At 32.0% G+C, this 27,854-nt stretch overlaps 1 protein-coding gene and 2 pseudogenes across 1 annotated transcript; all 3 read left to right on the forward strand.

Annotated features, from left to right (window-relative positions):
• The first annotated feature begins 9,673 nt into the window (after positions 1–9,673).
• Positions 9,674–10,258, forward strand: LOC131046971 (disease resistance response protein 206-like). The gene has a single exon (XM_057980789.2). It carries the CDS (start codon positions 9,674–9,676, stop codon positions 10,256–10,258), a length of 585 nt encoding a protein of 194 aa, XP_057836772.2.
• Positions 10,259–14,106: 3,848 nt separating this feature from the next.
• LOC131046972 (disease resistance response protein 206-like) lies at positions 14,107–14,646 on the forward strand (annotated as a pseudogene).
• An 8,161-nt stretch (positions 14,647–22,807) lies between these two features.
• On the forward strand, positions 22,808–23,474 carry LOC131047001 (disease resistance response protein 206-like; annotated as a pseudogene).
• The last annotated feature ends 4,380 nt before the right edge of the window (positions 23,475–27,854 follow it).

Raw genomic sequence — 27,854 nt, forward strand, 5'->3', positions numbered from 1 at the left:
TTTCTTTAACACCTTGTTTACAATGCATTAAATCAATCAAAGTGACTTTAGGACTTATATTGTTTTGAAATTGTTGAATGAAAGCATTTGCAAGTTGTTCGAAAGAAGTAATAGAATAAGAAGGCAACGAGTAATACCATTGTAGGGCCTTATCTCTTAATGTCCTAGTAAACAGTTTTGCAAGCAACCTTTGGTCATAAGCAAAATCAGTACATATTGTTTGAAAAGTCTTAACATGTGTTAGAGGATCACCCTTACCATTATAAAGCTCCAAATGCGGAATTTCAACATGTTTAGGTGGAATAGCTCGAACAATGTCAAGAGAAAGTGGGCTCGCAACATCAAATGTGGGCACACTAAACTTAGATTGATTCATAGAGGCAATTTGTTGCTGTAAAGAAGAGACAGTTTGTGCAAGATTGTTAATGGTCGCTTCAGTCGAAGAGTTAGATTGTGATGGAGGTGTTATGTTATTGAAAGAAGGTAGAGAGTAAGGTGGCGGGACACTATGATAGTTAGTCATAGGAGATGATTGGAAAGGAGGAGCACTACAAGGAGGAATGGAATGGTTAAATGAATTGCCCCCTTGCGCCAGGTTCATTTGCGGAGATGAAATAGGAACACTCATTGAAGGAATGAATGAAGAAATCGGATTGAATGAAGGAAGAGGGTTAATTGAAGAAGAGGGATTGCCCCCATGACTAGTGATCATAGGAGGAATGTCTTGTATTGAAGTAGTCATTATGTTTGATGTAAAAGTAGGTATACTAGCCATCAGAGTTGTCAAAGGAATAGAATGATTAACTTGAGTAGGAGGTTGTGTGTAACCTAAGGTTTCAGCACAACTTTTCATCGGCATCACATTTGAATCCACAATGTGTGCAATACCATGCAAAATATCAATTCCATTCTTATCACTTTGAACCATACGTTTTAGACCCTCAATCAATGAAAGAGCTTGACTATCGGGGTATTCTTGAGACATCCATTGTCGAAGATCATCAAATTGGTTATCCAATTTTGAAAGTTGTTCTACAGAAACCTCATAGAGAGCTTCTTCATCATTAAGAGGATTAGAGGAATTACCCATGTCCTCGTTAAAAGGGCCATTCAAATTAGGTGCCATCTCCTCGGTAATTACACCTTGGAAAGACTTAATTCTAAGGCTTCGTCTAACGGGAATAGTGTAAGTAAGGCTTATTGTTGTAAAACTCATGCACTAGAGAGAGAGAGAGATTTTGAATTTTAGAGGTAGCAAATTTCAATAAAATCAGCCAATCTCCTAGATTTAAGCTGTTAAATGCAATCAGGACAATCTCCTGAAATTTCGGAAAAAATGTCCGGGACCGTGGCGAACGGAGTGCACACGGTCCTTGTAACTTTTTTCGAAATTTTCAGGGATGAAAGTTATGATGATTTTAAAGCTAATCTGAAAAAATTGAGTGATTTTACGATCTGCAGATAGGCCAAATTAAAGTTACCATCTCAAAATTGAACCCTACCAAGATTGTTGAAAAATGCAAAATTTGAATTTTGAAAAAGAGAGGGAAACTGAAATTTTGAATTTTATGATTTTAGAGGGAATGCTAAAAGCAATGCAAGTTTTGAAATTTAAAAGTTGACTCGATTTCATGCAAAATTCGATTTTGAAAGTGGAAATCAAGGTTGCTGTAATTAAACACTTAATTTCAAAAGTCACAAATTGTAAAGATTTGAATAAAACACTGAAATTTTGAATGAATGCTAACACACTTTTCAGATTTAGGACTGTAAGAAACACAATTTTGATATGAATTTCAATTTCAACAATTTTTGAATGATTAGAAGCCTCAATCCAAGCAATCGCTAGACCAACTTTGACTTTAATTTTGAAAGTGTTAAAATTGATAAAATCAGCCAAAATTCTGGATTTTAGCAGAAAAATACAGTAAGATCTAGCTCTCGAAATTTTGGAAAAAATGTCGGGGACGATGGCGCTCGGAGTGCACACGGTCCTCGCAACTTTTTTCCAAATTTTCAGGGATGAAAGATATTGTGATTTTATTGCGGAATCCAAAGTTACAGCCGATTTGGAGGTGTTTTGATTAGTGAATTTATCAGTCAAAGGTTGAATCAAGAAGGTCTTAAAAATTAGGTTTTTGACATTTAACCACTTAATTTTCAGAATTAAAGCATAAATATGCATTGAAAATTTGCAATAGAAGGGTAGATCTGAAACAAGCATTAACAATTAAACATTTCACAAGTTCAACTACTAAAAAGAAAATTTTAGGGTTTTTATGCAATTAGCCTCTAAAATTTGCAAAAGATCAAACATGGAAATGTAATTAAGGAAACAAAATTTTCAGATCTAACCATGAATAATCAGAATGAGGATGTTCACGTCGGGTTCACCAAAATGTAAAGCGGAAAAATCGAACCCTAGGTGTTCTCCCCTACTCCAACTCCAAGGAGAGAGAAAGGGAGAGTCACTAGGGTTGATGGTTTTCACTTAGGGGAGACTTTACATTCAAAAGAGGGGTTGAAACCCACAAGATCCAATCCCACGCAATGCAAGATTGGATTCTATATGAGTTTCAAGGGTTAAGACATCAAGGATACCCTCTTTTGTAAAGAATGTAGATAGAAAGATTGAACTAGGAATGCATGTAAAGTAGGAAAGATTCACTTATAAATAGAGATAGGGATATGGGATGAAGCTGCGCACCTGGAATTAGCAGTAAAATGTCGAGACGGTGCTGTTCTGCAAATTTGAGCAAAAGTTGACAGGACGATGGCGCCCGGCGTGCACACGGTCCTCCGAAAAATCCGCGAAACGAAGGGGGATCTGTTCGTCTCTGCACAAGGATTCCAGATCTTCAATTACAGTCACGTACCTGCAACCTACACACAGAAAAGAGAGGACGATTGGGGGGTTAGGGATGAGGGGTTTGCCTTTAGGTCAAACCCCGGTTTTGGAATTAACCAAGAAATGAGAATGCTGTAAATGTAAATGTTTGTAATGTAAACAAGTATTGATACCTTGTTGTAAGAATGTTTGTATTCTTACATGCGAAGGTGTAATGTATGTAGTATGTTGTATGTTGTATGTGATCTCCTCTTCAATGGTTGAATCCTTGTCTTGAATGCAACACTTAGCCTTGAATGGAGACTTAGAATGATCAATTGCTTGAAAGAATGCTTGAATGCTTGAATGTTTGAATGTTTGAATATCGTTTCCGCCTTTTTTCCATCCACCAAAATGGGAGAGGAAATGTAGTTTATATACTTGTCAATTAGGGTTGATAGACTGATTTTCCCGACCTTAGGGCGACTAGGAAACATTATTTTCCAATTTGCAAACTTAAAGACCCGATGCCCCAGAAGAGACCGGGCCCAAAATAGGGCCAGGGGCCAGGGCGCTGGACGCCATGGTGCTGGGGGACCAGGGCGCTGGGCGCCCTAGTCCTGAAGGACCAGGGCACTGGGCGCCATGGTCCCACCTCCCGGGACAGCAGGGTGCAAGGAGGGATCAGGCCAGGGTGCTAAAAAATGCAGTTTTTGATGTCATGAACAAGTTTCGGGGTCTCCATTCAGGTTGCATATTGCATCACCATCGTGAAGACCCAAATGCAGTCGAAATTGCAAGTGTCGCAATTTCAGGACGCTACAGTTCCAATAAACTACACATGCTAACACTTCCTCTAAAGTTGGAATCAAACATAACATGTAAAAAAATAATCAAGCATGCTAACTAGTTGACCCAAACACATCACCCAATGTAAAATACTCAATGAAGATCTACACACACCATGGTGAGACCCATATCGAAATTATAAATAAACCTTCAAATCATATCCAAACCAAAATGATATGATCCAAATAAGATAAATCAATTGAGTTAGTTAGAGACCAACACAACTGATAAAGATAAACACACAGACAACATAACTTCACTTTCTAGTCAGACCAACACTAGAAATGTGAATTATAAAGCTACATGAACCATACGAACATGTCCTTCAAGCCACAACACTTGAACCAACACAATGGGGAAATGCAAATAATTCTTAAGATGAGTCTTGATAGACAAACCTCATTATCATTGAACCACCACAACCAACTACATCATGTGAGAAGTTAAGGACTTGAAAATATGATAGTGCCACATCCAGGGTTTACTTTAGTGGCGAATATTCACCAATGGTGAATATTTCACGTCGGCGACCTAGAAAATGGCGAATATATTCCATCGATCGAGGGTGGCCATGTTGCCCAAACTTTATAAATATTCATCAAATGCATGGCCCAATCGCCCATTGTTTTATGTATTTAATTGTATCTCTATCAAGATTTCGCCAATAGAATCTACATTTTCCACGCGGTAAATTCAATATTTTTGCCTACACTTTCCGAGGTTGTCTTAATAGATGAACATAATTCGCTAATAGCCATATAAATATTTATTGGCTAGGAGGACCTAATTCGCCTGCTATTTTGTAGAAGTGTATCTCTTAGTAAATCTTTCTCATAAATGCACGAGTGTGCAAAATTGGAAACAACTGTAAACCACTACCAATTACCATATTGGAAGTTGTGCATTTCGAGTGGATCGCAGTTAGAGAATGTCAGTGACAAGACGTTAATAAATGTCAATACTTGATTTGGATAAGATTTGATTCATGCCTACTGTCTCCAATTCCATTCCGGGGACTTTTTGGAGAACTAAGTTGTCTTCAGAAATTTGGGCCGAAATAAAACTTCAGCCATTGATATGCGATCATTGAACGTTTTTAAATCACTGATGGATTTTAGGTATGTGTGACATGTTGATGAAGCCTCTCTTATCAATACATTGTGTAGATTATGGACTCGACGTGATTTTGAATTAATTAGATAACAAAAATGGTTATTAATAGATAACGAAAATCACCTACACTTAAATAATTTTTCCTTCAAAGTATAATTTTTCGCCCATACACATATTTTTTCCTTTAAATGAAAAATATTCGCCTCCTCCATTATATATTTTCCCCACACAATAATGAATTATTCGCTAGGATTTTATGTAATTTTCAAACCCTAAAAATAAAATCACCAATACAAATTAATTTTTTTTCCAAATTTGAAAAAAAAATCGCCATCAATTTGAAATTTTTGCCCCAAAAATAATGTCTGATTCACTAGGATTTTACACGTTTCCCTAGGGGCTGGTTTCTTAAATTTATCCTTGGCCACATCCATAGAACATGGAGATAATATCCAAAATTTTAAGACATCATCATCAGGAATTGAAGGAATACGAATATTCTTCCATAAAGACATTAATTTTTTTTTTGACATATTGTAACTTCCACTACATTAGCCTTCTAGAAATACCTCATTCGTTATATCACCACTAGACAACATGACAATATTTGAACACTCGTGTTTGGACTATCTACAATATCTAAACAACTTAACAACTGCAACTTCCTCTTCATTAACACACATAGTGACATCAATGACAACACCAATGACAACATCAGATAGGTTGACATCAATGAAAAAAAGTTTGACATCAATGAAAATACAACACATCTAAATTTCCCAACAAAAATTCGTATTTGAAAATTAATAGTGAATTGGACTCTAGATAGTCAATAGGAATACCCTATCAATAACCAAAATTTTTGGGTATCAATAATAGTGAAAAAATCTACATTCCATTAAAATAAATCCATCAAATATATTGAAAGAATAATTTCAAACATGATTTGAATATTTTTATAAGCCCAAAAAGGGCTAACTAAATAAAAAAGTACTAGGTTAAAAAGTATAACTTAAGTTGTAGATAACATGTCATCTCCTTAAAATATTGTATCTATCTTGGAAAGACTTGTGATAGAAAGAGAATCTATTGTGTGTCAATTGACTATTGCTCGTCTTTTTATTTAGTCTATCTTTTGGCATGTTTATTTTGATTTATCATTTGACCCATATAATATCTACTCAAGGTTGCCATGATCATTTTATATCATAGTCTTTTTCTAATGGTATACTTTGGGGAAAAGTTCATTATTTTTGTGTGTCATGCTTGATGATTTTTCTCTCACTATACCCACCAATATTACATACCTAATGATGTGTAGCTAACTCCTTGTTTATTGGTTTTCTTATCATGGATCCATTAACAACATTAGACACTTTTATGAGTGCTAGGGCATCCTCTTTTCCATTAGATTGGTTCATGACTAGTAGTGAAATAGTTGACTAAGTAGAAATGTAGACACCAAAGTAATTTACCTAGTTAACAACTTTTAATATTCAACATATTATTCCCTAATCATTAATAACATTAGTATACCATAATATGAATAGGTACCTATTTTAAATCTAAAAATGACACTTCCACTAAAAGTGGACCCATTAGCATGCACGTATCCATTGTTTCCAATTGGCTGCTAGAACTCCTAATTTGAAAAATGATCCATAATTGATAACACTAAGCTTTCAATACAAGACTTTTTATTGTATGGGTTTAATATAATCTTATTTGATCCAACTAGGTAATAGAAATTCAAGGTGAAAATATTGGTTAAAAGTTTCTTTAGGGAATATTTGGGGTATAAGCCAAAAACCATAATAGTTGTGGTTAATATGTTTGAATAAAATTTGACATGAAATGATATATGGGTATTTGATATTTTCTAAGTGATGACACCATTTTTATCAAGTGATATGTTATAACATTTCTCCACCTCATCTCCCCTTTTGTACATTTGTCTATTGAGTGCCAACTCAATAATTCAATAATTCAAAAGTAACTATAATTTTATTAGACACAATTATAGAGGTATCCACATCTTGAATAATTGATATTTACAAGTTATGATAAAAATGGGGCCAACAATTTTCTTATTCCTATTATAGTAGGTAATTCGTTGGGAAATCTCCAAGAATGGGAATGATAATGAAATGTAGAATCTCTAGATTGATTAGGAGAGGTTGCTTGTATGTTGTGTATTGGTAACAAGAACTTATCTTGTGTGGATAATTGTGTATTGCTAAACAATGATCAATCTTGACAACATAAACTTATCCTTAAATGGTAGAATTTCAATCTTAAGATCTACTTTGAAAAAAGGCTTCCCTAGAAATATAATTTCCTTTTTCACGAATCTTTCTTTATTGTAATCATTGTATTGTTTCCTTTCTCCAACTTCTCCATAAGTATCCATCAATTTATTCATGGATTCCATGCATTGAGATAGTTTTCAATGTTACCCTCCATCTTATTGAATATTAATTCAACACCAAATTCATTTTTTTATTAAAGTACTTCTCAACTTTTCACCTAACATAAGATTCATTATCTCTTTATAAAGGTAATATTTCCTTCCATCATGCATAGTTTTTTGACAATATGACCCTCCAAAACACTAAAAAAGTGCCTCCCAAAAAAATCAAACCTTCTCTAATATCACTTGATATGTATACTAGAAGAATATTCATTAAGTATTTTGTTATTAAAATATATTAATTCCTAGCTTAAGAGAGCAGTATACAATAAGGTAAATAAAATTAAATTAGAAAGGAACTTTATTGATTCATATTTCATGAGGATTAGTTTGTTATAATACATCTCATAGGATCATGAGTGATATAAATATCATTCATTGTATTTTTATTATGAATCATTAATTTTTTTTGACCATGTTAATACTTCTATGAGGGAAATCTATAGCTAAAACACAATCCTAAAAAATAAAAAAGAAGATAAAAATTTATAGACTATTTATTTATAAAATTGATTCAATCTTTAAGCGTTACCATATTTCCATTTAACTATTTATACTTTTAGTTGAAAAATTATTTTAAAAAATAATTATGAAATCGTAAATTATAAAATTAATTGAATTGTTTTAAGTTATAGATATAATTATATTTTTAAAATGCCAAATATATGAAACTATGAAATTACAACTTTGAAGTTTCTACCCTTAAACTTCTTTTTCATTTAATATAATTTGTAATGAAAATAATAATATTTTTTAATACTAAATATGATCTCACTATGTATCCCCTTCCTACATGCACACCTCCAATATTTTTAGAAGTAATATTAAAGCAACTATCAAGTGCAATTTCCCATTTGAGAAGTTGGTGGGAGTGAATAGTTATGGTTGGTGGGAGATGATTTTAGTTGTGGGAGGGAATAGTCATGGTGGTAGGGAATTTGTAGTTCAAAATGAGGAGCTCTCTTCTCTATTTTGAGCTCATTTATGAGGCTCTATTTTTCAATCTTTGACTCACTCATTAGCATAAATAAATAAATAAAGTTTAAGATTTAAGAAAATTTGAAATTGACAATTAGATTAATTATTAATTTAAACATGAAATATAAATAATTAAGTCAATTAATTGGAATTTTAATGTTTGTTTAGATGAAGATTTTAGATTCTACATATTTAAGACTTTTTCATTTAAATTGTTATATACAAGTGTAATTTAGTTTTGCAAGTGAATATAGGAACTTGTGTGAAAACCTAAACTATAAATTATGGATTTGATCTAATTGGATGTGGAATACTAGAGTTCTCTCATCTTGAGTCTCGAAGTATAAATATGCACAAGGATAGGTAGTGTTTAGAAACATCAAGTTGGAGAATCCATTAAATTGTGAGGATAAAATTATTGTTATTTCAACAAATAAAAAAAACCTTAGAACACCAACCAAATAATCAAAATATTAATAAATCATGGATAGACCTAAGTTGACACATATTGATATAGTTCTCCAATAATATCGCTAAATTTCTTTTATCCATTTTTACAAATCAAATTCTAGATACCTTCAATAGTTTCTTGAATGATTACAAATAAATAAATAAATAAATTTAAATACAATATAACAAAACATATGAATCAATATAAAGATACATAAGATCAACTCATAACAACTAATCAATAAGATTAAAAAAAAAATTGAATTTTAAAAAACTAATTCAAAGACACTACAAAACTAACCTAAATCAAATATACATCTTTGAATCTAAAATAAATAAAGAAAATCCACATGACGTGAATGTAGACCATCAAAAACTTATCACAGACCGGATGATTAAAAATTTTAGAGATTTGATCTTAAAATTCTGAGTCTAGCACTTCCAATAATTTGAATGAATGTGATTTGACATACAAGACACTCCCAAGAGCATTTTCCCTAAGATTTAAAACAACAAATGAAATAAAACAAACTTTCCCATAATGCTACAAAATGAAAGTAAGTAGTCCTCCAATCAATCTTGTCATTCGAATCAGGTAAGAGATCAAGCCTTCAAACTGGGTATTTTCCACTCCTCATCCTTGGCAATACACATAGCTCGACTTCTCCTATATTTGGCCTTAGTTTTATTTCTGTTCAAATCCCTTCCTTGTGAAAATCTATGGACATTGAAGAGCACACCAGGGTCTCTCTGATCACTCGAGCTCTCAAAGAACCACATTTGGGTTTCGATGGTTGCTTACATATTATAAGGATTTTTTTCAAATTATGACGTCCAGAAGAACCACAAATAAAATATTCTCTGCACTACGTTATGAACTATATAAGCATGCAAGTCACAAAGTCTGTGGCATCTTTGGAATCCTGCTTCACTGTAGTTTTCTCTAGGTCATAGCTTAGGACTATTACAATCAAGATTTATAGGAAATGGCTTCTGGGTATTGCGCTAGAGTTCTGCAGGTGTGTTTTCTGTTGCTTTCAATGTCCATTGTTATGTTCAAAGCTGTAGATGGGCATGGCTGGAAAAAGAACCAGCTTCCAAAACCCTGCAAGAATTTGGTGCTGTATTTTCATGATATACTCTACAATGGAAAGAATGCAAAGAATGCAACATCGGCACTGTTGGCGGCTCCTGATGGAGCAAATCTTACTGTTAGGAATGGTAATAACCATTTTGGATATCTAGCTATGTTTGATGATCCCATTACTCTTGACAATAATTTGCACTCCCCTCCACTGGGAATAGCCCGAGGTTTTTCGTTCTATGACATGAAGAATACCTTCAGCTCTTCGGTAGGATTCACATTTGTGCTGAATTCTAAGCATTGCAAGGGAACTATCGCTTTCAATGGAGCAGATCCAATCTTGACTAAGTACAGAGACATATCTGTAGTGGGTGGTACATGTGATTTCTTAATGGCTAGAGGAATTGCTACTATCAGCACTGATGCATTCGAGGGAGACGTTTATTTTCGTCTCAGGGTGCATATCGCACTTTATGAATGTTACTGATTAATGTTATATTGATGAATCTAATTTGCATGGACTACTTATAATATTGTTATAATATGGAATATGATCCAAATGTTGAATAACTGTGAACATTTAAAGGTTTTAATTGTTGTTATAATAGTCTGTGAGGATGTAGATGGTTTTTATGTTTGTGGTTGTTAGTGCAGTAGCAGCTTCATGTTGTAATCTGCCAATTGAATATGGTGGAGCATATGTGACTTATTTGTTAGAAAAAAAGCATTAAATGGTGGCCTCAGCTTGCTTAAAAAGCTGGATGATTCAATGTGCTCTGAAAGTGTTTTCTGAAGCTGCTTTGATAGACTCTTTAGTTGTGATCTTGCCAACCATATCCTCCGATTTAGTTTTTTTCTGTCAACAGTTACTGTAAATTGTGTTCTTATGGTAATTGATCGATCTATTATTATATCAATGTCTTTGTTATAACTAACAATGAAATTGTTTAGAAATGAAAGAAACAAACAAAAGAACTGATGACTTCAAGTTACTCCCACATCAAAAGTAAGCTCGACGTCATTTTTGCAAAGTAAGTTTTGTATTAAAATTGTGTGCCAATAGCATCCTCCTTAAAAAATATGAATATCGAAGATGAGTGAATAACCTACATATTTTAAATATATTTAAGATCAAATAAAAGAGTTAAAGCTTCCATATATATTTGAATTTAATAAATTAAATTTTGAGATGTAATTAAAAAGATTAAAAGAAATCTTTAGTTTAAATTTGTAAAAAGGAGACATTTAGTTTTGATAAAAAAATAATATTTAAAATTTGAGATTTGTTGTAATATTAATAGATTATGATGAGTGAATTTTGTAACATATGTAATTATGGAAAGATTCAAGTATTGATTTTTCTATATGGTCTTCATCTTGACAAATTAGAATTTTGGTAGCTAAAAAGTTTTATGCAAAAATATATTTGAATAATACCACTTTTCCTAATTCGAAAGATGGTCTAATTTCTAGACTTGAAAGGTTTGTTGAATCCCTCCTACATGATACTAATGGGTAGGTTTTTAGTTCATAAATGTTGTGGGAAAGAGTATAAGGAGGGTTGGTTTAATGGTTGTTACAACAAGAGTTTCCAAGATTCTTTAGTACATGGAATAGGAGAAAAGGTATAAAAGGTCTTGGAGGTATCCTTTTACCTCGGATTATCTAATTAACTATCATTATGCACACTTTTATAATATCATACTTAAAATTAGTAATGTCACGTGTTTCCTTGTATGAAGTCATAAGATTATAATATTTTTGATTCTCTAGTTCTTCATCCTAATGATAAATCATAGATTATGATTTGGAACATTAATGAAAAATGGAAACACACATTCAAATCTAGAAGCTCAAATGACACTCTACATAGACCATGGAAACCTAATGTCTATAATGTCTTGAAATAATTTAAACCCCACCTAGAATTTCATTTAGGTTTTCTTCATCATTTATATATTATAATTCATTTCATATTATATCATTCATTTATTATTTTTTATCACTATAAATTTTAAGATTTTTTTAATAAAATTATTTCCACTTTCTCTCATATTTGATAGGTGGTTTGTTGCAGTGAGTTCTAGAAATTGTGGAATTGAAACATCAATTCTAATACAAATCAAAACTAAATTCTTAAATAATATGACAACTTTGACATGGTCAATGCTAAAATTAAAATTACAAATCACATTATATTGGATTTATATCAAAATGTGTTTGAACAAAATTAGCATTGCCAAAGCAAGAATTATAGAGTAGAACTAATTACTAACACTAAATAGCTCCTACAAATATAATATATTGCCTTGAAGGAGGTAAATGTAATGGAGTTCATAGTGATTCGCTGTCTTTTGTTTTTAATCTATCATTTTCTAGGTTAGGTTGTAAAAAATGTGTAGAATATTTGACTTTTGAATTGGACTATCCGAGTTTTGAAGATAATTGTTATAATAGAATGTAGGATGTGTCATTTTCTTATTATTATCTTATATGCCATTTTGTATAGTGTTTTTGGCTAAATTTATAAGAAAGAATTATTGATAAAAATTTGAGAGGCCTTAATAATTCATTAAAATAAAAAGTAATTGACATAAATACATTTGGTTATTGTCATTATCTTCTATACAAATTTGTTAATTTGGATATACATGTTATTTAGGAAAATATTGAGAACTGAATATGATTATTTCTCCTTTTTTTCACTTTTATGACATTCTAAACGAGGTTTAAAGTGGTATAATGGTTTACTTTTTAGTTTGGTTAATTTAGATTAAATGATGTTTTACTAGACCTTGATAATTTAATAGAAAAATGTTAAATATTAATGTGATTTAGACAACACATTCAATAGTATTTTTGTAAATTATCGCAAATATATAGATACATATACTTATTAGTTTGTTTAATAGTTTGATATTGATTTATTGTAGTATTTAGTTCAATATTAAAAAATTTGTGAAAATTGTGAAAGATTGTTATAATAGTTATGTAGTCTCTATCTAATATTTATTCTTTAATAATATTTTAACTTATCTTGTGAAAATACTTTGAACAAGGTTTATATGAAATAGCTTATGTGATCTATAATATGTAACTAAAATCATTACATGGCTATGCGTGTAATATTATCTATTAACATGCAATAGCCATAAAATTGATATATTGTACATATAATGTACTATTTTTTTCTTAAGTGTACTATCTTGGGTGATTAGTTATACTCCATTATTCACTAGTGTAATAAAAATTTAAGGGTTATATAGGGGAAGAGCACTAGTAGTTGAGCATGTATCAATTGTTGTAAGGATTGTTGATAGTTTTTGCTCCAATAATAGTACAAATAAAAACTATTGTTTGAAATATAAAATATCAATTTTTGTGTGTTTATGCACCAATAGTTGTGACTTTAAAGTTGTTATTGTTAGGAAATGTACCAATAGTTGAGAAAGTAACCAATCATGTGATGCCACATCAGCTGCATAAGTATTGGGACCTCTTTTGCAAACCTATTGGTCTCACTTTTTTTGGGCTGTTTTGGACACCTTGGCAAAAAGCATGCTGATGTGGCACCATACTTGATGATGTGGCCCTGAAATCTTAGTTATAAGCAGGGGACTTGCCAAGTAAGCTACTGTAAAAAAATTGAGAGTGATGTGAAATTTCCACGTAAGATTTTGAGAAGCACGAAGTTAGGAGTGCACAACTACTGGCTCCTCTCCCCTAATATTTTTCAATTATGTAAGTTGTTTATTGAAATTGATTGTTCATTTGTCATATTATTTATTACCTTAAATAATTTTTAGTCACTAAACTTGAGAATTGTTGCATTAAATTTGTTAACAAACAAATTAGATGTAAGATGGGTTCATTATATGCTCAATTCTTTCGTGACTGTCCACTCTGAGCCCTGTTAATTCGACCGGACCCCTCATAGCCAGTTTTCTTCATCATGCGGTGGTTGCCAACCATCGAGGAAGCTGCTTTATTTCATTTAAAAATAAATAAAAATCCCTCCAGGAGGCAAAAGTTGTTTAGCGCATGACTGAATTTCCACTATCGAAGTCTGCCCAACATGAGAATAACGCAAGGACCACATTTGGGTTTGGAAGGTTGCTTACATTTTAAGGTTTTTATCAAATTATGACGTGCAGAAGAACCACAAATAAAATATTCTCCCCACTACGTTTTGACCTATATAAGCATGCAACTCACAATGTCTGTGGCGTCCTCTGAAAGCTTTCTTCACTATAGTTTGCTCTACGTCATAGCTTAGGACTCTTATATTCAAGATTTTATAGGAAACGGCTTCTGGGTATTATATATGGTAGAGTTATGCAGCTCTGTTTTATGTTTCTTTTAAGGTCCATTGTTATGTTCAAAGCTGCAGATGGGCATGGCTGGAAAAAGAAGTAGCTTCCCAAGCCATGTAAGAATTTGGTGTTGTATTTTCATGATATACTCTACAATGGAAAAAATGCAAAGAATGCAGAGATGTTGCACTGGTTGCAGCTCCGGATGGAGCAAATCTTACTGTTATGATCTTGCTGTGTTTGATGATCCTATTAGTCTTGACAATAATCTTCACTCTCCTCTAGTCGGAAGAGCTCAGGGCATTTATTTCTTTGACATGGAGAATACTTTCAGCTCTTGGCTAGGATTCACATTTGTGTTGAATTCTACGCATTATAAGGGAACCATCACTTTCAACGGAGCAGAACCAATCTTGACTAAGTACAGAGATATATCAGTAGTGGGTGGTAGAGGTGATTTCTTAATGGCTAGAGGAATTGCTACTATCAGCACTGATGCATTCGAGGGAAACGTTTATTTTCGTCTCAGGGTGAATATTACACACTTTATGAATGTTATTAACTATTGTTGTTATAATGGTGAATGTAATGTGCATCGAGTATGTTATAATATGATGAATCATAGAATATGATGTAAATTATTGTACGATGCATATTCGCAGTAGCATGAGTTGTGTGATCAATTGTTTTTGGAATTGACTGTGTGTAAGTTTTTTTATTAGGAAGGAAGGTATGAATTTATTGAAGGAATTATTATAGTTCAAGGAATGGAACCATAATACAAGTTTTGTCCGTTTTTCAACTAATACAAGAAGAAAAAAATAATGAGGTTGCAAGTATTGAAATTTCCATGAGGAATATTGTCAAGGATATGGAGGCCATTAGGAAGAAAGGTATAAATTTATTGAAGGAATTATTAGTATTTTTTTTATAGGAAGATTTGTTTTATTAGGAAACAATGTTGAGGAACATCCTTAGGTTAGTGAAGGATTTTCAAAATGAAGAGGTAATGAAGGCATTCACTTTAGATGAAATTGAAATAAAGCTATAATTTCATTAGGGGCGAGGAAGGCTTTAGGGATAGATGGTTTTAGGCAAGATTCAATATGGGAATTTATAATATTAAAATTTAATATTGTTTTCTCTATTTTCATCTATAAAAATGTTTTTTTGTAATCTACTTTAAAGTTGGATTAGAATTAGCATAAAAATATATTCCAATCTAAAACTAAAACAAAGCCAACTAGTTAAGACTAAAGGAAATTCAAATAAAAATATAAATGTACCAAAATTCCTTGAATTCCCTTGGTTTGTTCTGATTTTGCATCATTTTGGTATGTTCAAGTCTATTCATATGGTGGATAAATTTGTCTTGGGAGGGGTCTAAGATATAGATTTTTTTGGTTTGAAAATGGATGACATGGACTACATGGAAGAATCAAGGGTTGAGATTGAATTCGATTCTTTGGATGAGAAAATGGACATGCATCCAAGAGGTTAGGAGGTTGGACCAAGTCGAGGGTAGGAGGTTATGAGGGAGGACATGGGACATGGAAGATAGAGATATGTGGCAAGGGGAGTGGCAACCTTTCAAGGTTCCACTTACACGTTTGGGATAGTTGTAACAATTTAAAAAAAATAAAATTAATATTCATATGCATTTTAATCCAAAATTAAATAAATGGAGACATTTATTTAATTTAGGTGGGAAGGATATGAAATATTAATTAAATGAGATTTAATAAATGTAGAGGAGTGAATATTGATTAAATAATGATAAATTATTTAATTAAATGATGGATGAAGGGATATTAATTAAATATTAAAATATTGTTGAATGAATGGGGAAGTAATTTAAATTGGAAAGAATTCAGTGAGAGATTAGGAGAAAAGGAAAGAATTGATATGTCGATTTTAGGTGTTTATAATTTGAATTCTATTAAATTAAAATATTAAATAATAATGATGATTCCTTTCATTAAACTATAACCATACTTATACCTCACATACTCTAAATAAATAATGGATATCAATAATGAGTTATTATATTATTAAGTGAATATTAATATTTATTCCAAACAAATATGGAATGTGTCTACCATTAAACATATATTATAGTTTTAATAAAAAAATTGGAAAGCTTAAAGAGAGGATTTGTTGGTAAATCATTATATTATAATTATGAATCATTTTACATTACACCATGCAATATAATGCTACTGAAATACAAAATATTTTTAAAAAATATTTTGAACTTATATGTAGATACTAAACAATAAATATCTAATTTTTTAAGTTATAACTATATATAAAAACCAAAAAAATAATAAATAAATATTCTAGAAAATAAAAATAAATAAATTTATTTCAACATCCTTTACTAAAATTTGTTTATTCCAACGGTATTCTTTTAAAATTTCATGAAAAACATAATTAACAAAAGCGTGTAAAAAAAAGGATAGCAATAATATTTAATTAATTACTGATTAAAATTAATTCTAATGCAAGTGCCGTTACCCCTAAGTCAAATGATTTGAGTTATTATAGTAAATTTCAAAGATAGCTTATTTTATTAAAAACTATATTTTTGCCTAACTCATCTTAAGATAATATGGTACATTGCAAAGATAGCTTTATTTTTTCTAAAACTACGAAAAATATACATATATATATATATTAACATTCAATGTGAATGTTGAGAGCTTTCCTCATTACCGAATTCTTTATATCAGTGTGAAATCATTCTATCCAGTTAAGGTATATGTATAGGACATTTATTTTATTTATATGAACCCGCAATGAATGTGGGACTTAAAAAAAACTAGTAGATATACTTCTGCATCAAAAGAAGAACCCTTGAAAATGGAAACGAACTGCTACGGGAATAGGAGGGGCAAACGGCAAATGAAAACGGAGGAACAAAAAACGTTACAGAAACGGAATCGTGAAAAGGACCGGGAACGGAAAATAGTTATTTGATGTACTAAAATCATAGACACTATTTTCCCTCTCGTCGCAGATGTCGATTGCCTGTCGACGCCTGCATATGCGCTATTCTACTTGCACAGATGAGGATACGTCGGGTAGATGGTGATCCCCGTGTAGATGGTGATCCCCGGGCATAGACGTCGATTACCCTCATTAATACCCTCCCTAATTAATGCTATCCTACCTTAGTTACTAGAGACGAGAGACGAGAAACGCAACCGCAACGGCAATGTGACTAGAAACGGAATATTTAACCGCAACGACAACGTGACTAGAAACGGAATATTTAAAGGTTGCGTATAAGAAACATATATATATATATAATTATAAAAAATTATTTTACATAAATGAAAAAGCATGGAGTTTTATATATATTTTCATTAAAAAACTTTATTTCACATAAATAAAAAATATGAAGTTAAAGTTTCTAAAATACAAAACAATAGATATATACGCATGCAAGTTTATTATAAAAATATATGTATATGCAAGTTTTTATTATAAAATATTAATCTACATAATTGAAAGGCATGAATTTTTATATATAGTTTCATTAAAAAACTTTATTTCACATAAATAAAAAATATGAAGTTAAAGTTTCTAAAATACAAAACAATATATATACCCATGCAAGTTTATTATAAAAATATATGCATATGCAAGTTTTTATTATAAAAATTTATTCTACATAAATGAAAAAGCATGAAAGTTCTATATATAATTTCATTAAAAAAATTCATTCACATAATAAAAAATGTACGAAATTAAATTTTCTAAAATAAACAATCCATGCAAATTTATTATTAAAAATATATGTGTATGCAACTTTTTATTATAAAAAATTATTTTACATAAATAAAAAAGCATGCAAGTTATATATTTAGTTTCATTAAAAAAATTATTTCACATAAAAAAAAATATACGAAGTTAAAGTTTCTAAAATATAAACATAATAAGAATATGTATATGTGCATGCAAGTTTCATTATAAAAAAATAATTTACATAAATAAAAAAAATGCAAGTTATACATGTACAAAACTTTATTTCACATAAATAAAATTGCATGAAGTTAAAGCTTGAAAAATACAAAACATAATAAAATAATGACCAAGAATATTATTAAATACTTTTAAATAATTTGAAATGATTTTTCAGTTCAAAAATGAAAATACAAGTATCATAATTGTTTGCAGTTACATAAATATAAAATATTGAAAGATATCATCAAAATATTGAAAGATATCATCAAAAGTAGATAAATTATTAGGAGATAAATTATCTAGATATTGCATTGCATGAATTGTAGATAATTATATTGAAATATTTTGCATGAGGCTGTATAATTAATGTTAGTTAAAGTTATATATTTAATGTAACTAACATGACATAGAAAACTATAATCTGCATCTACTAGTTAATCTAAAGTTAAGCCATGAAACATGCAATTTCACATGCCAAAAAAAATCAGTGTGTCAATGTTAAATCAATAAAAAACAATTACTTTACTGTCAAATCTATTTAAAACATTTACTTTACTATCAAACCTGTTAAAAACAATTAGTTTACCATTTAAAACATTTACTTTAAAAACAATTACTTTACCCCACTTATAATGGAAAACAATTATTTGACTGACAAATCAAAACAATGGAAAACATATTAAAAACGCTGCAGAAACGGCCGTTAGAAATGAGAAACGCATTTCTCCCGTTGGAATGCGAAACAACGGGAGACCGTCGCGTTTCTGGCAACTAAGTATCCTACTAAAATCACAAAGTCAGGATAGGGGTACATACTGGTGGTCTATACTTTGGTGGTCGGTAGAATAGTCTAACCCTCTCACTGTGTTTCTCGTAGAAGGGAATCCACACCATCCTTGCTCCTTTTCTCTGGGCTCTCTACTGCTCGTTCACTTGTGAGTGTGAATATGACCCTTCTATGGGCCCCATGTGGCTTATATAAGCCCTTCTTACACCCTTCTAATGCTTTTCCTCATCTTCTTTCCCACCTTGATTCATGTATTTTCCTCACCACATAAAAGAGGGGCAAATGTAGATGCCTACAATTAATTAAATTAACATTTAAAAAAATTAGCATTTTTACATAATTAATTATATTAATTATGTTAGTCCTCCTTCTTCTTAAAATTAATTAAATTATATTTTAGTTAATTTTATTACCATAACCTTATAATTAATTTCTCAAAATTAATTATATCCTATTCTTTTAAAAAATATTTCAATTTCCAACCTTAGTCAATATTTTCTCTAAATCTTAAAATTATGTTAATTAATTCTAGTTAATTAACTAATGCCTTGATTCCTACAAATCACCCTCCTAATCCTCATCATTTCACCTAATTAATTCTAGACTTATCATGATTAACATTCCCTCCAATTTTATATTCCTCCACTCATTCTCTCTTCATGTCCCATCCTCCTAAGTTTCCCACTTGCACTCTAATCTTTCATCAACCCACCTAATCCCCCCCCTTAATCATTTACACCTCCCTAATCACCTTGGGTCAACTCTTTGTCATAAATGGTTTTCCCATCTCATCCTCCAACCTTAAATGCCACCCACTTTTGGTTCATCCAAGGAATTTCAAATTCTTTGAACCTTCCCATGCCCCCTCTTCCCAAGGAATTTTCCTTTATCATTTATTCTCCCCATGTTTCCTCTTTCTTTAGAACTTTTAATTCCTCTTGTTCTATCCTAGTAAATTTTAAATTTCTTTTTTCTCTTCTCAAGGTACTTGGGGAAGTCTTCTCCATGTACTTGAGAAGTGTGGAGACAAGAAATGCCTTAATGGAAAATCTCTTGCATCTCCCACTAGTCCTCTCAAATCCTCTCCCACTCACTTCCAATCCTAGGCCCTTCATTCCTCTTCAATATTGGCCATCGATTTTGGGCCCCTCTAATCTATAAATTGGAGTCTCCTCCCTTCACAATCATATCCATCTTTTTCAAATAGTTATGTTGTCCATTTGAGTCACAAAGTCCTCCATTACACCCACATTATGCCTAAATATTGTCACACACAATCCCTCATCCATCATAATATCCAAATGCTACCATTTTTTGTGTAGTGGAGAGAAATCCACATCCTTCATCCTAAGAAGCAAATCAAGTGGAGATCTTGGGCGCACATTCCACTTCCCGCTCAATTGGAGGAGGTGAAGAAAGAGGGTGAAACAAATTTTATTTGTATGCATTTCATATTTATTATTTTTTATGTTACATTGTGTGCATTTGATTTTGTCTAACCCGTATTTTTCTCATCCTCACTTGCAATGATTGTTCTACCAAAACTATAAGGATTAACTACAATTTACTAGTCAATTATATATAGTCAAACTAACTAAGAGAATGTGGGGGATGTGGTATTCCTTAAAGGATGAACCTACATCAAACACCCCATCAATATTTAAAAGTATCTCCCTCCCTTTTCAATCACTAAATAGAATCCTAGTTAATTCATCCCATCCTTAAACATAAAACTTAGGTCTTTCCTTGAGTTTTATCTCTATTTGACTAGATACTCCACATATTTCATTTTTTGGTACTATTTCTAACTTTGAAATCTAATATTTCATTGATCTTTCTATTTTTTTTGGCATTATATAGTTTCTCCCTCAATCCTATGTGATGCTTCCTGTTGAATATGATTTATGCTACTGATATAGATCTATGATGTTGAATATGGGTATTATACCAAGGTTCGTTTGAAACTCCACATCATGGAAAATTCTTGAACCAAACTTTCTTATGATTCTAGTAGGCCCATTTATTTCTCATTTTTAGTTTTTTATATGTTCCCATAAAATCACCTTCCTTTCTAAGGTATACCATCACTTTGTCTCCTATTCAAAAAAAATTCTCCTAGTCTTTTCTACTTCTTATTTATGTTTGTAACTCACCCTTGCAATATGGGTTCTCATTTCCTCATTAACATTTTTCACATGTTTTCTAAACTCTTCTACATATGCACTCATCTTGTCTTTGTTATTAATTTTATTATCTTTGATACACAGGGCTATTGCCATTAGCTAAAATGGTGTTCTTCCCATTCTCCTATTTACCATGTTATTAAATGTAAACTTTACTTATGATAAAACAATGTCCCAATTATTTCCTTTCTCTCCAACCAATAATATTAGAAATTTTCCTAAGAACACATTTATAACAATTTCATATCCATTAATTTGTAGATGTTAGATTAAGCTAAAGTTTAATTTTATCCCACCAACATAGTGTTCCTATTTACAATCTTACTTTATGGTAAGTCATACAATATTGCCAAATCCTTAAAAATTGTCCACTATGTGTACCACATCCCTTCTTTTCTTACATTGGGTGAAATGTGTCATTTTGGAAGACTTACCCACAACACCATAGTTGAATCATTTTCATTCTACATCTTAAGAAATTTTATATTAGAAAATGAATTTTTATATCATCTAATAGCTTATATGATACCAAGAGGTATTGGAATAACCCATTTTTGTTATGTCCCTTGAAAAATTGGCAAAACTCGTAGCCTTTGATGAATTTCCTCCAACCTTATGTATTTATTTCTGAAAACTATCTTTGATTAAATGACGCACTATCTTATCTATCCCAATATTACTATCTAGGCCTTTAAATGTTTATCCTTGTTCAAATTATGTTGCATATAATTTATTAGAATGCATAGTTATCCCCATTTGAATAATATTTCATCTTGAACAGAGTACACTGACCATTTACTTCTATCCATTCTTAGAATATTCTAACATGTCCTCCATGCTTTTGCAAAATCATGGGTAAAGTCAATTATAAATATCTTAGCTCTTCAAAACCAACTACTTCAATCCACATTTCTATTAATAGGACTTATCTTCTACTCAAGACATTAACAACCTTATTAGAATTGTTTTATTGTTTTAGTACAAAAATGTAACTCTACATGAATTTTGTTAACTACACATATCTTTTATTTAACTTACTTTGATTACTCAAGTATCATAGTATCTAATGGTCAATGTATAAAAAAAAATTAAATAATAAAAAAAGCTCACACAAATTGTATCCCATGTAATTTTGTAGGGCCAACTATAGATACAAAGATTAGATGAATTTATGAAAGTGGTTACATACACTTCAATAAGGTGGGGGCTCTATATATATATATAGAGTTTCTAGCTAAAATAAACCCAACTTACACAATCATCTTCAAATACAAAATAAATATAATTTTTTACTATTATAATTATTTATATATATTCTCCCATAAATCAAATATCGTATGTATAATAGTAACTTTTCTACCACAAGTTTAAAGCAGGCTTACTCCTGCGTAATATCTACCACATTTCCATTGAACATTACCCTGAATCTTATTTCGAGGAATCCATGACTCACATGGGGCCAAATGATTCTAGCCAAAACTCACAGGCTTTGCAGGCTTCATTCTGCACGCTTTGCAGATAGTTGCGTGTAAAAGACTACCTTCTGTCTACAAAAATTCCGAATGCAGGCTTTCCTCTGCATTGTAAGTACCTACCATATTTCATGATAAGCGAGATTCCTATTATGTTTTATCCATACTCGGGGAATCCATGGTTCATATGAAGCCAAAACTTACTTCCTTCGTCTTGCAGGCTTTGCGTATAATTCTCATTTAAAAAGTACGCTCTGCTTGACTAATGAGTATTCATCGATTGAATAAAAATCACATGCCTAGACTACAATGCAAAGATAAATCATCTATTCCATCTTGCGAAGTCATATGCATTAGCGATATCTAGTATAGTTGTTCTAAAGATTTTAAGAGATATGGCTTTTGAGTACTGTGGTAGAATAGTATTTCATTTGTGCTATATGTGGCTTCTGCTCTCTTCCATAATGCTCAGAAATGTAGATGGGCATGGATGGAAGAAGCAACTCCCAAAGCCATGTAAGAATTTGGTGTTGTACTTTCATGATATAATCTACAATGGCAAAAATGCTAAGAATGCAACTTCTGCGATCGTTGCAGCCCCTTAATGGGGTAATCTCACTTCTTTTGCTGATCCTTTCAAGTTTGGAGATATGGTTGTGTTTGACGATCCTATCACTCTTGACAACAATCTTCACTCTCCTCCAGTGGGTAGAGCGCAGGGGTTTTATTTCTATGACATGAAGAATACTTTAAGTGCCTGGTTTGGGTTCACATTTGTGCTGAACTCGACAGATTATAAGGGCACATTACTTTCAATGGAGCAGACCCCATTTTGGTGAAGTACAGAAATATTTCTGTCGTGGGTGGAACGGGTGATTTCTTAATGGCCAGAGGAATGGCCACCTTTGCTACCGACGCAGTCGAGGGAAGCGTTTATTTCCGCCTCAGGGTTAACATCACACTCTATGAGTGTTACTGATAATTATTAAGTAATTGAACAGTCTTTATGTAGATAATAATGTGTTTTGGCTGTTTACCTATTGTCGAAACAGTCAGTCGTTTTAAATGAATGTAATGGTCGGTTTTATGTTTGTGCTTGTTTAGAAAGCGTTGCCTAGTGGAGGATCTAGACTTTAGAAGCTTCAAGTATCTTGTTGTTGGTGGTATTTGAAATTGTTCTTATAATTAGGGGAAAGGATCCAGTAGTTGAGTATGTATCAATTGTTGTGAGGGTTGTTGATGTCTTTTGTTCCAAAAATTGAACAAATAAAACCTATTGTTTGAAGCAAAAAATATCAAATTTTGTTAGGAAATGTACCAATAGTTGTTAAGAAATGTACTAATATTGTAAAAAGTAACCAATCAGGTGATGCCATATCAGCTGCACAACTATTGGGGTCTCTTTTGCACGCCTATTGGTCTCACTTTTTTGGGGGCTATTTTGGACACCATGGCAAAAAGCATGCTGATGTGGCATCATATTTGATGATGTGGCCCTGAAACCTTAGTTATAAGAAGCACGAAGTTAGGGTGCACAACTACTGGGTACTTTCCCCTAATATTTTTCTTATTCTATTTGTAATAATAAATGAAAATCTATTGATAATATTTTTAAAAACTATAATAATATTTTCTATTAAAAATTATTAGTATATAATGTATGAGTTAAAATTATATTATAATTATAAGAATTAAGAAAAAAAAGATAATTATTGTCAATCAATGATAACAAAGTTTCTAAATTATAAGAAAAAAGATTTAGTAAAAAGTCTATCAATTTATATTCATTATTGTATATAATTTTTTTAATTTATATTATCTGAAATCAAAATAGTCAAGTCAATTGTCTTGAATCTTACATTAAAATATGACGATTAAAGTTTAAATTGCAGCATTAGCTTCTATGAGACCAACTACTTAACTAGCATATCAAATTTAAAGTTTTTTGATAAAAAGATAAAGCCAATCTATCTTTAAGTATTTAGAGATGGAAGAGTTTTGGAGCAAATTATGTATAAAGTTAAATTTTGTAATGTTATGTACTCAAAGTATATTTTCTATATAAAATTATAAAAGGTGGACAACTAAATCAATTTAATATTTAATAAAGTTAATATCTAATGCATGATAATTTAACTACTACATGTATTCACAAGAATCAAAACAAGCATAATCAATTGCAATGCATTTAAAATTTACGCTACTCCTCAATCTTAAATTTCAACTTCTACTACAATATATTCTCAATTTTGATATAGCATTATTTTCATTCACATTTTTTGGAATAGATAGATGTCATTAATCATATATTGTAGTTGACTCTAATAAAATTATATTCAAACTTCAACTCAAAATATAAGATGTTCACAAATTTAATATAAAATTAATTTATTCATATCTTTTTAGAATAGATAGATTCCCATTAATTATGTATTACTGCTCTTTGTAGCAAAATTATTGTTAAATTAGTTTTATCTCTATACTGTTCCACTAAATTTTTGCATAAGTGGTCATTTGTAGAGTTAAAATTTAAGCTCTTTATAGTGCAATAATTGATTGATAGATGGTAATTTCAAATGGAAAATAAATAATAGAATAAAAAACAAAAGGGAACATAACAATGTCTAAAAAAAGGGTTTATGCAGAATCTAATGAAAATAAAAGAAAACTTGTATAAAAAAAATTCTACCATTGGTGGAATGATTGATTTATTAACGGTTAAATCATTTGTAATCCTTATTTAATAGTGCATGAGGAATATGTTCACTTTTTATGGATAATATAAAATTAGAATGAGTGTTACTAATGATTACAAACTAATATTTAAAGAATAATGTTTTTTATCAAGGGGGTAAACAAGCTTTGTAGGGACCAAAAATCCATTTTACAAAACATTGTCAAAGTTAAAATCACAACTACTCGACAACAACCCAACAACTAACAAAAGGAGCAGAGTGAAAAGGAGCGGGAATCCAAAATTTCAAATTGGGGAATGGCAGAATTCCTGGGGAAGGCAGATTTCCTAGAGATTGCAGTTTTTCTGGGATCGGAATTGGCAAACAGGCAGGAGGTCAGGCATCTCAAGGGTCAGAAGAGGATAGGGAAAAAGCATCTCTAGGAGATTGGAGTGGAGCAAAAAGGAGCGTGAATCCCAAATTTCAAATTGGGGAATGGTGGAATTCCTGGGGAAGGCGGATTTCCTGGAGATTGCAGTTTTTCTGGGATCGGAACTGGCAAATAGGCAGGAGGTCAGGCATCTCAAGGGTCAGAAGAGGACAAAGAAAAAGAAAAACTGGGAGAAGATAAAGATTCGAAAGCCGGGGACCCACACAATAGAGGTAAAGGTAAAAAATGGTCTTCCCTCTTTGGAGTGAAGCCGCTGGCTAAATCTGGGCTTCTGAAAGTTACAAATATCTCAGACTCAGCCTCTAGACTGGTTGCTATCTTTGTTCCAGACAAAGTGGTTGATATGACTGTAGCTGGCTTATCCATGACTTTAGTGGGACGATTCTCTGACTTTAGGCCTAACATCGATGATGTGAGGAATCTCATAAGGAGAAAATGGCTTGTAAAAGGTCAAGTGGACGTGGCAGCGCTGCCTAGAGGGTTTTTTTCCTTCGCTTTTAACTCTGAAGAAGACATGAATAAATCTCTCTGCGAAGGCCCCTGGATGTTTGGCAAGTCACCCTTGGCTCTTCAGAAATGGGCCCCGAACCTCGCCCTTGAGGAGTCCTTTGTTTCTACGCCAGTTTGGATGCGCCTCCTGGGTCTTCCGCTGGAATACTGGAATGAGGAAGTTTTCAAGGGTATTGCGAAATCCTTTGGAGAACTCCTGACGATTGACCTGATAACAGCGACAAAATCAAGGTTAGTCTTTGCTCGCATCTACATAAATGTTAATCAAATGATGGATATGCCTCAATCCATAGAAATCATATCTAAACTTGGAAAATGGTCCCAAGCCATTGAATATGAATCTCTTTCGTTTTCCTGTTTCCATTGCAAAAAATTAGGGCATTGGGAAAAATCATGTCCGCTCAAGAAAAGAAAGGAAAGCAAGACTGATAGCAATATCAAGAACAAAATGATTTGGCAAATGATAAATAAAAAAGGAGACCCATCATCTGAGTGTAACCAAAATAAGGATGTAATGGATTTAGTGAATGAAGTCAAGAGCACTGGGAATAGCAGTAATGAAAAACAAGATTGTATCTTCTCTAACAACCAACCAGAGAGCTCTAAAGAAGTAGAGCAAGGAATTGAGTTGAACAATAAAAATAACCTAGAAGACTAGGAGGTTGGATCTGTTAGTCAGGAGAAGGAAGAAACAATTCTGAACCAGGAGGTTGAATCTGTTGGTCAGGAGAAGGAAGAAACCATTCCAGCCTCTTCATTCTCAAAATCGAACGAGGAAAACTTTAATGAAGGTCAAGGCCCTTCTGACAATGAGCCCTTATTGCTTTTAACTAATGGAAGCCAAAAGCCTCTTCTTTGTAAAACCCCTTCTCAAAGTGTGGATATGCTGGAAGGGAATCTCCGGATTCCCAGTTCGAGAGAAGGAAAAATGAATAAGGAGGAACTCAATGGAGGAATCTCAACCAGAAGCAAGAACAAGAAAAAGGCAGATGTTGGAATTCAGAACAAAAAGCAGGGAAGGCCATCCCTAAAACATCAAAGGGAATAGGAAAGCTAGAAGAATCGTGCTGATGGAACATAGTGTTCCATTGAGTCAGCCCTATCCCCAGTTAAAGTATGAAGATAATATCCTGGAATATCAGAGGGCTGAACGCCCCTCATAAGAAGGATGTGTTATGAAACATCACTAGAGATCATAAACCGGATGTGGTCCTCATACAGGAAACCAAGATGTCTAAGGAAAAAGTTGAAAAGATTAGAATTTTCAAGGAAAATGGGGTCATAGGATCTAATTCAGAGGGAGCTTCTGGAGGAACCGCGATTTTTTGGAACCAAAAAACAATTAAAGGTAAGGAAATCATCTTTGCTTTTAATAGGAACTTTTTTTAGCTGAAGCATATTAAGGACAACTTTGTTTGGGTGTTATCTAATGTCTACGTGCCTGACACCAAAACTGGGAGAGTTAAATATTGGAAAAGCCTTGCAGTCGACAGACTCAAGTTTGCTAATCAAAGTTGGATTATTATGGGAGATTTCAATACTCCGCTCAAAGAGGAAGAGAAGATGGGAGGCATCCCTTTACAACTTGATGGGAAACAAGACCTTATGGATTTCGTAAATGATCAAGCTCTCATTGATGTGGATCTCCAGGGTATTAATTACACCTGGACCAATAGAAGAACCAGAGCTGATCTGATTCAAGTTAAGTTAGATAGATCTTTAA

This window comes from Cryptomeria japonica, chromosome 9, assembly GCF_030272615.1.
Source record: "Cryptomeria japonica chromosome 9, Sugi_1.0, whole genome shotgun sequence".
Taxonomy (NCBI): Eukaryota; Viridiplantae; Streptophyta; class Pinopsida; order Cupressales; family Cupressaceae; genus Cryptomeria; species Cryptomeria japonica.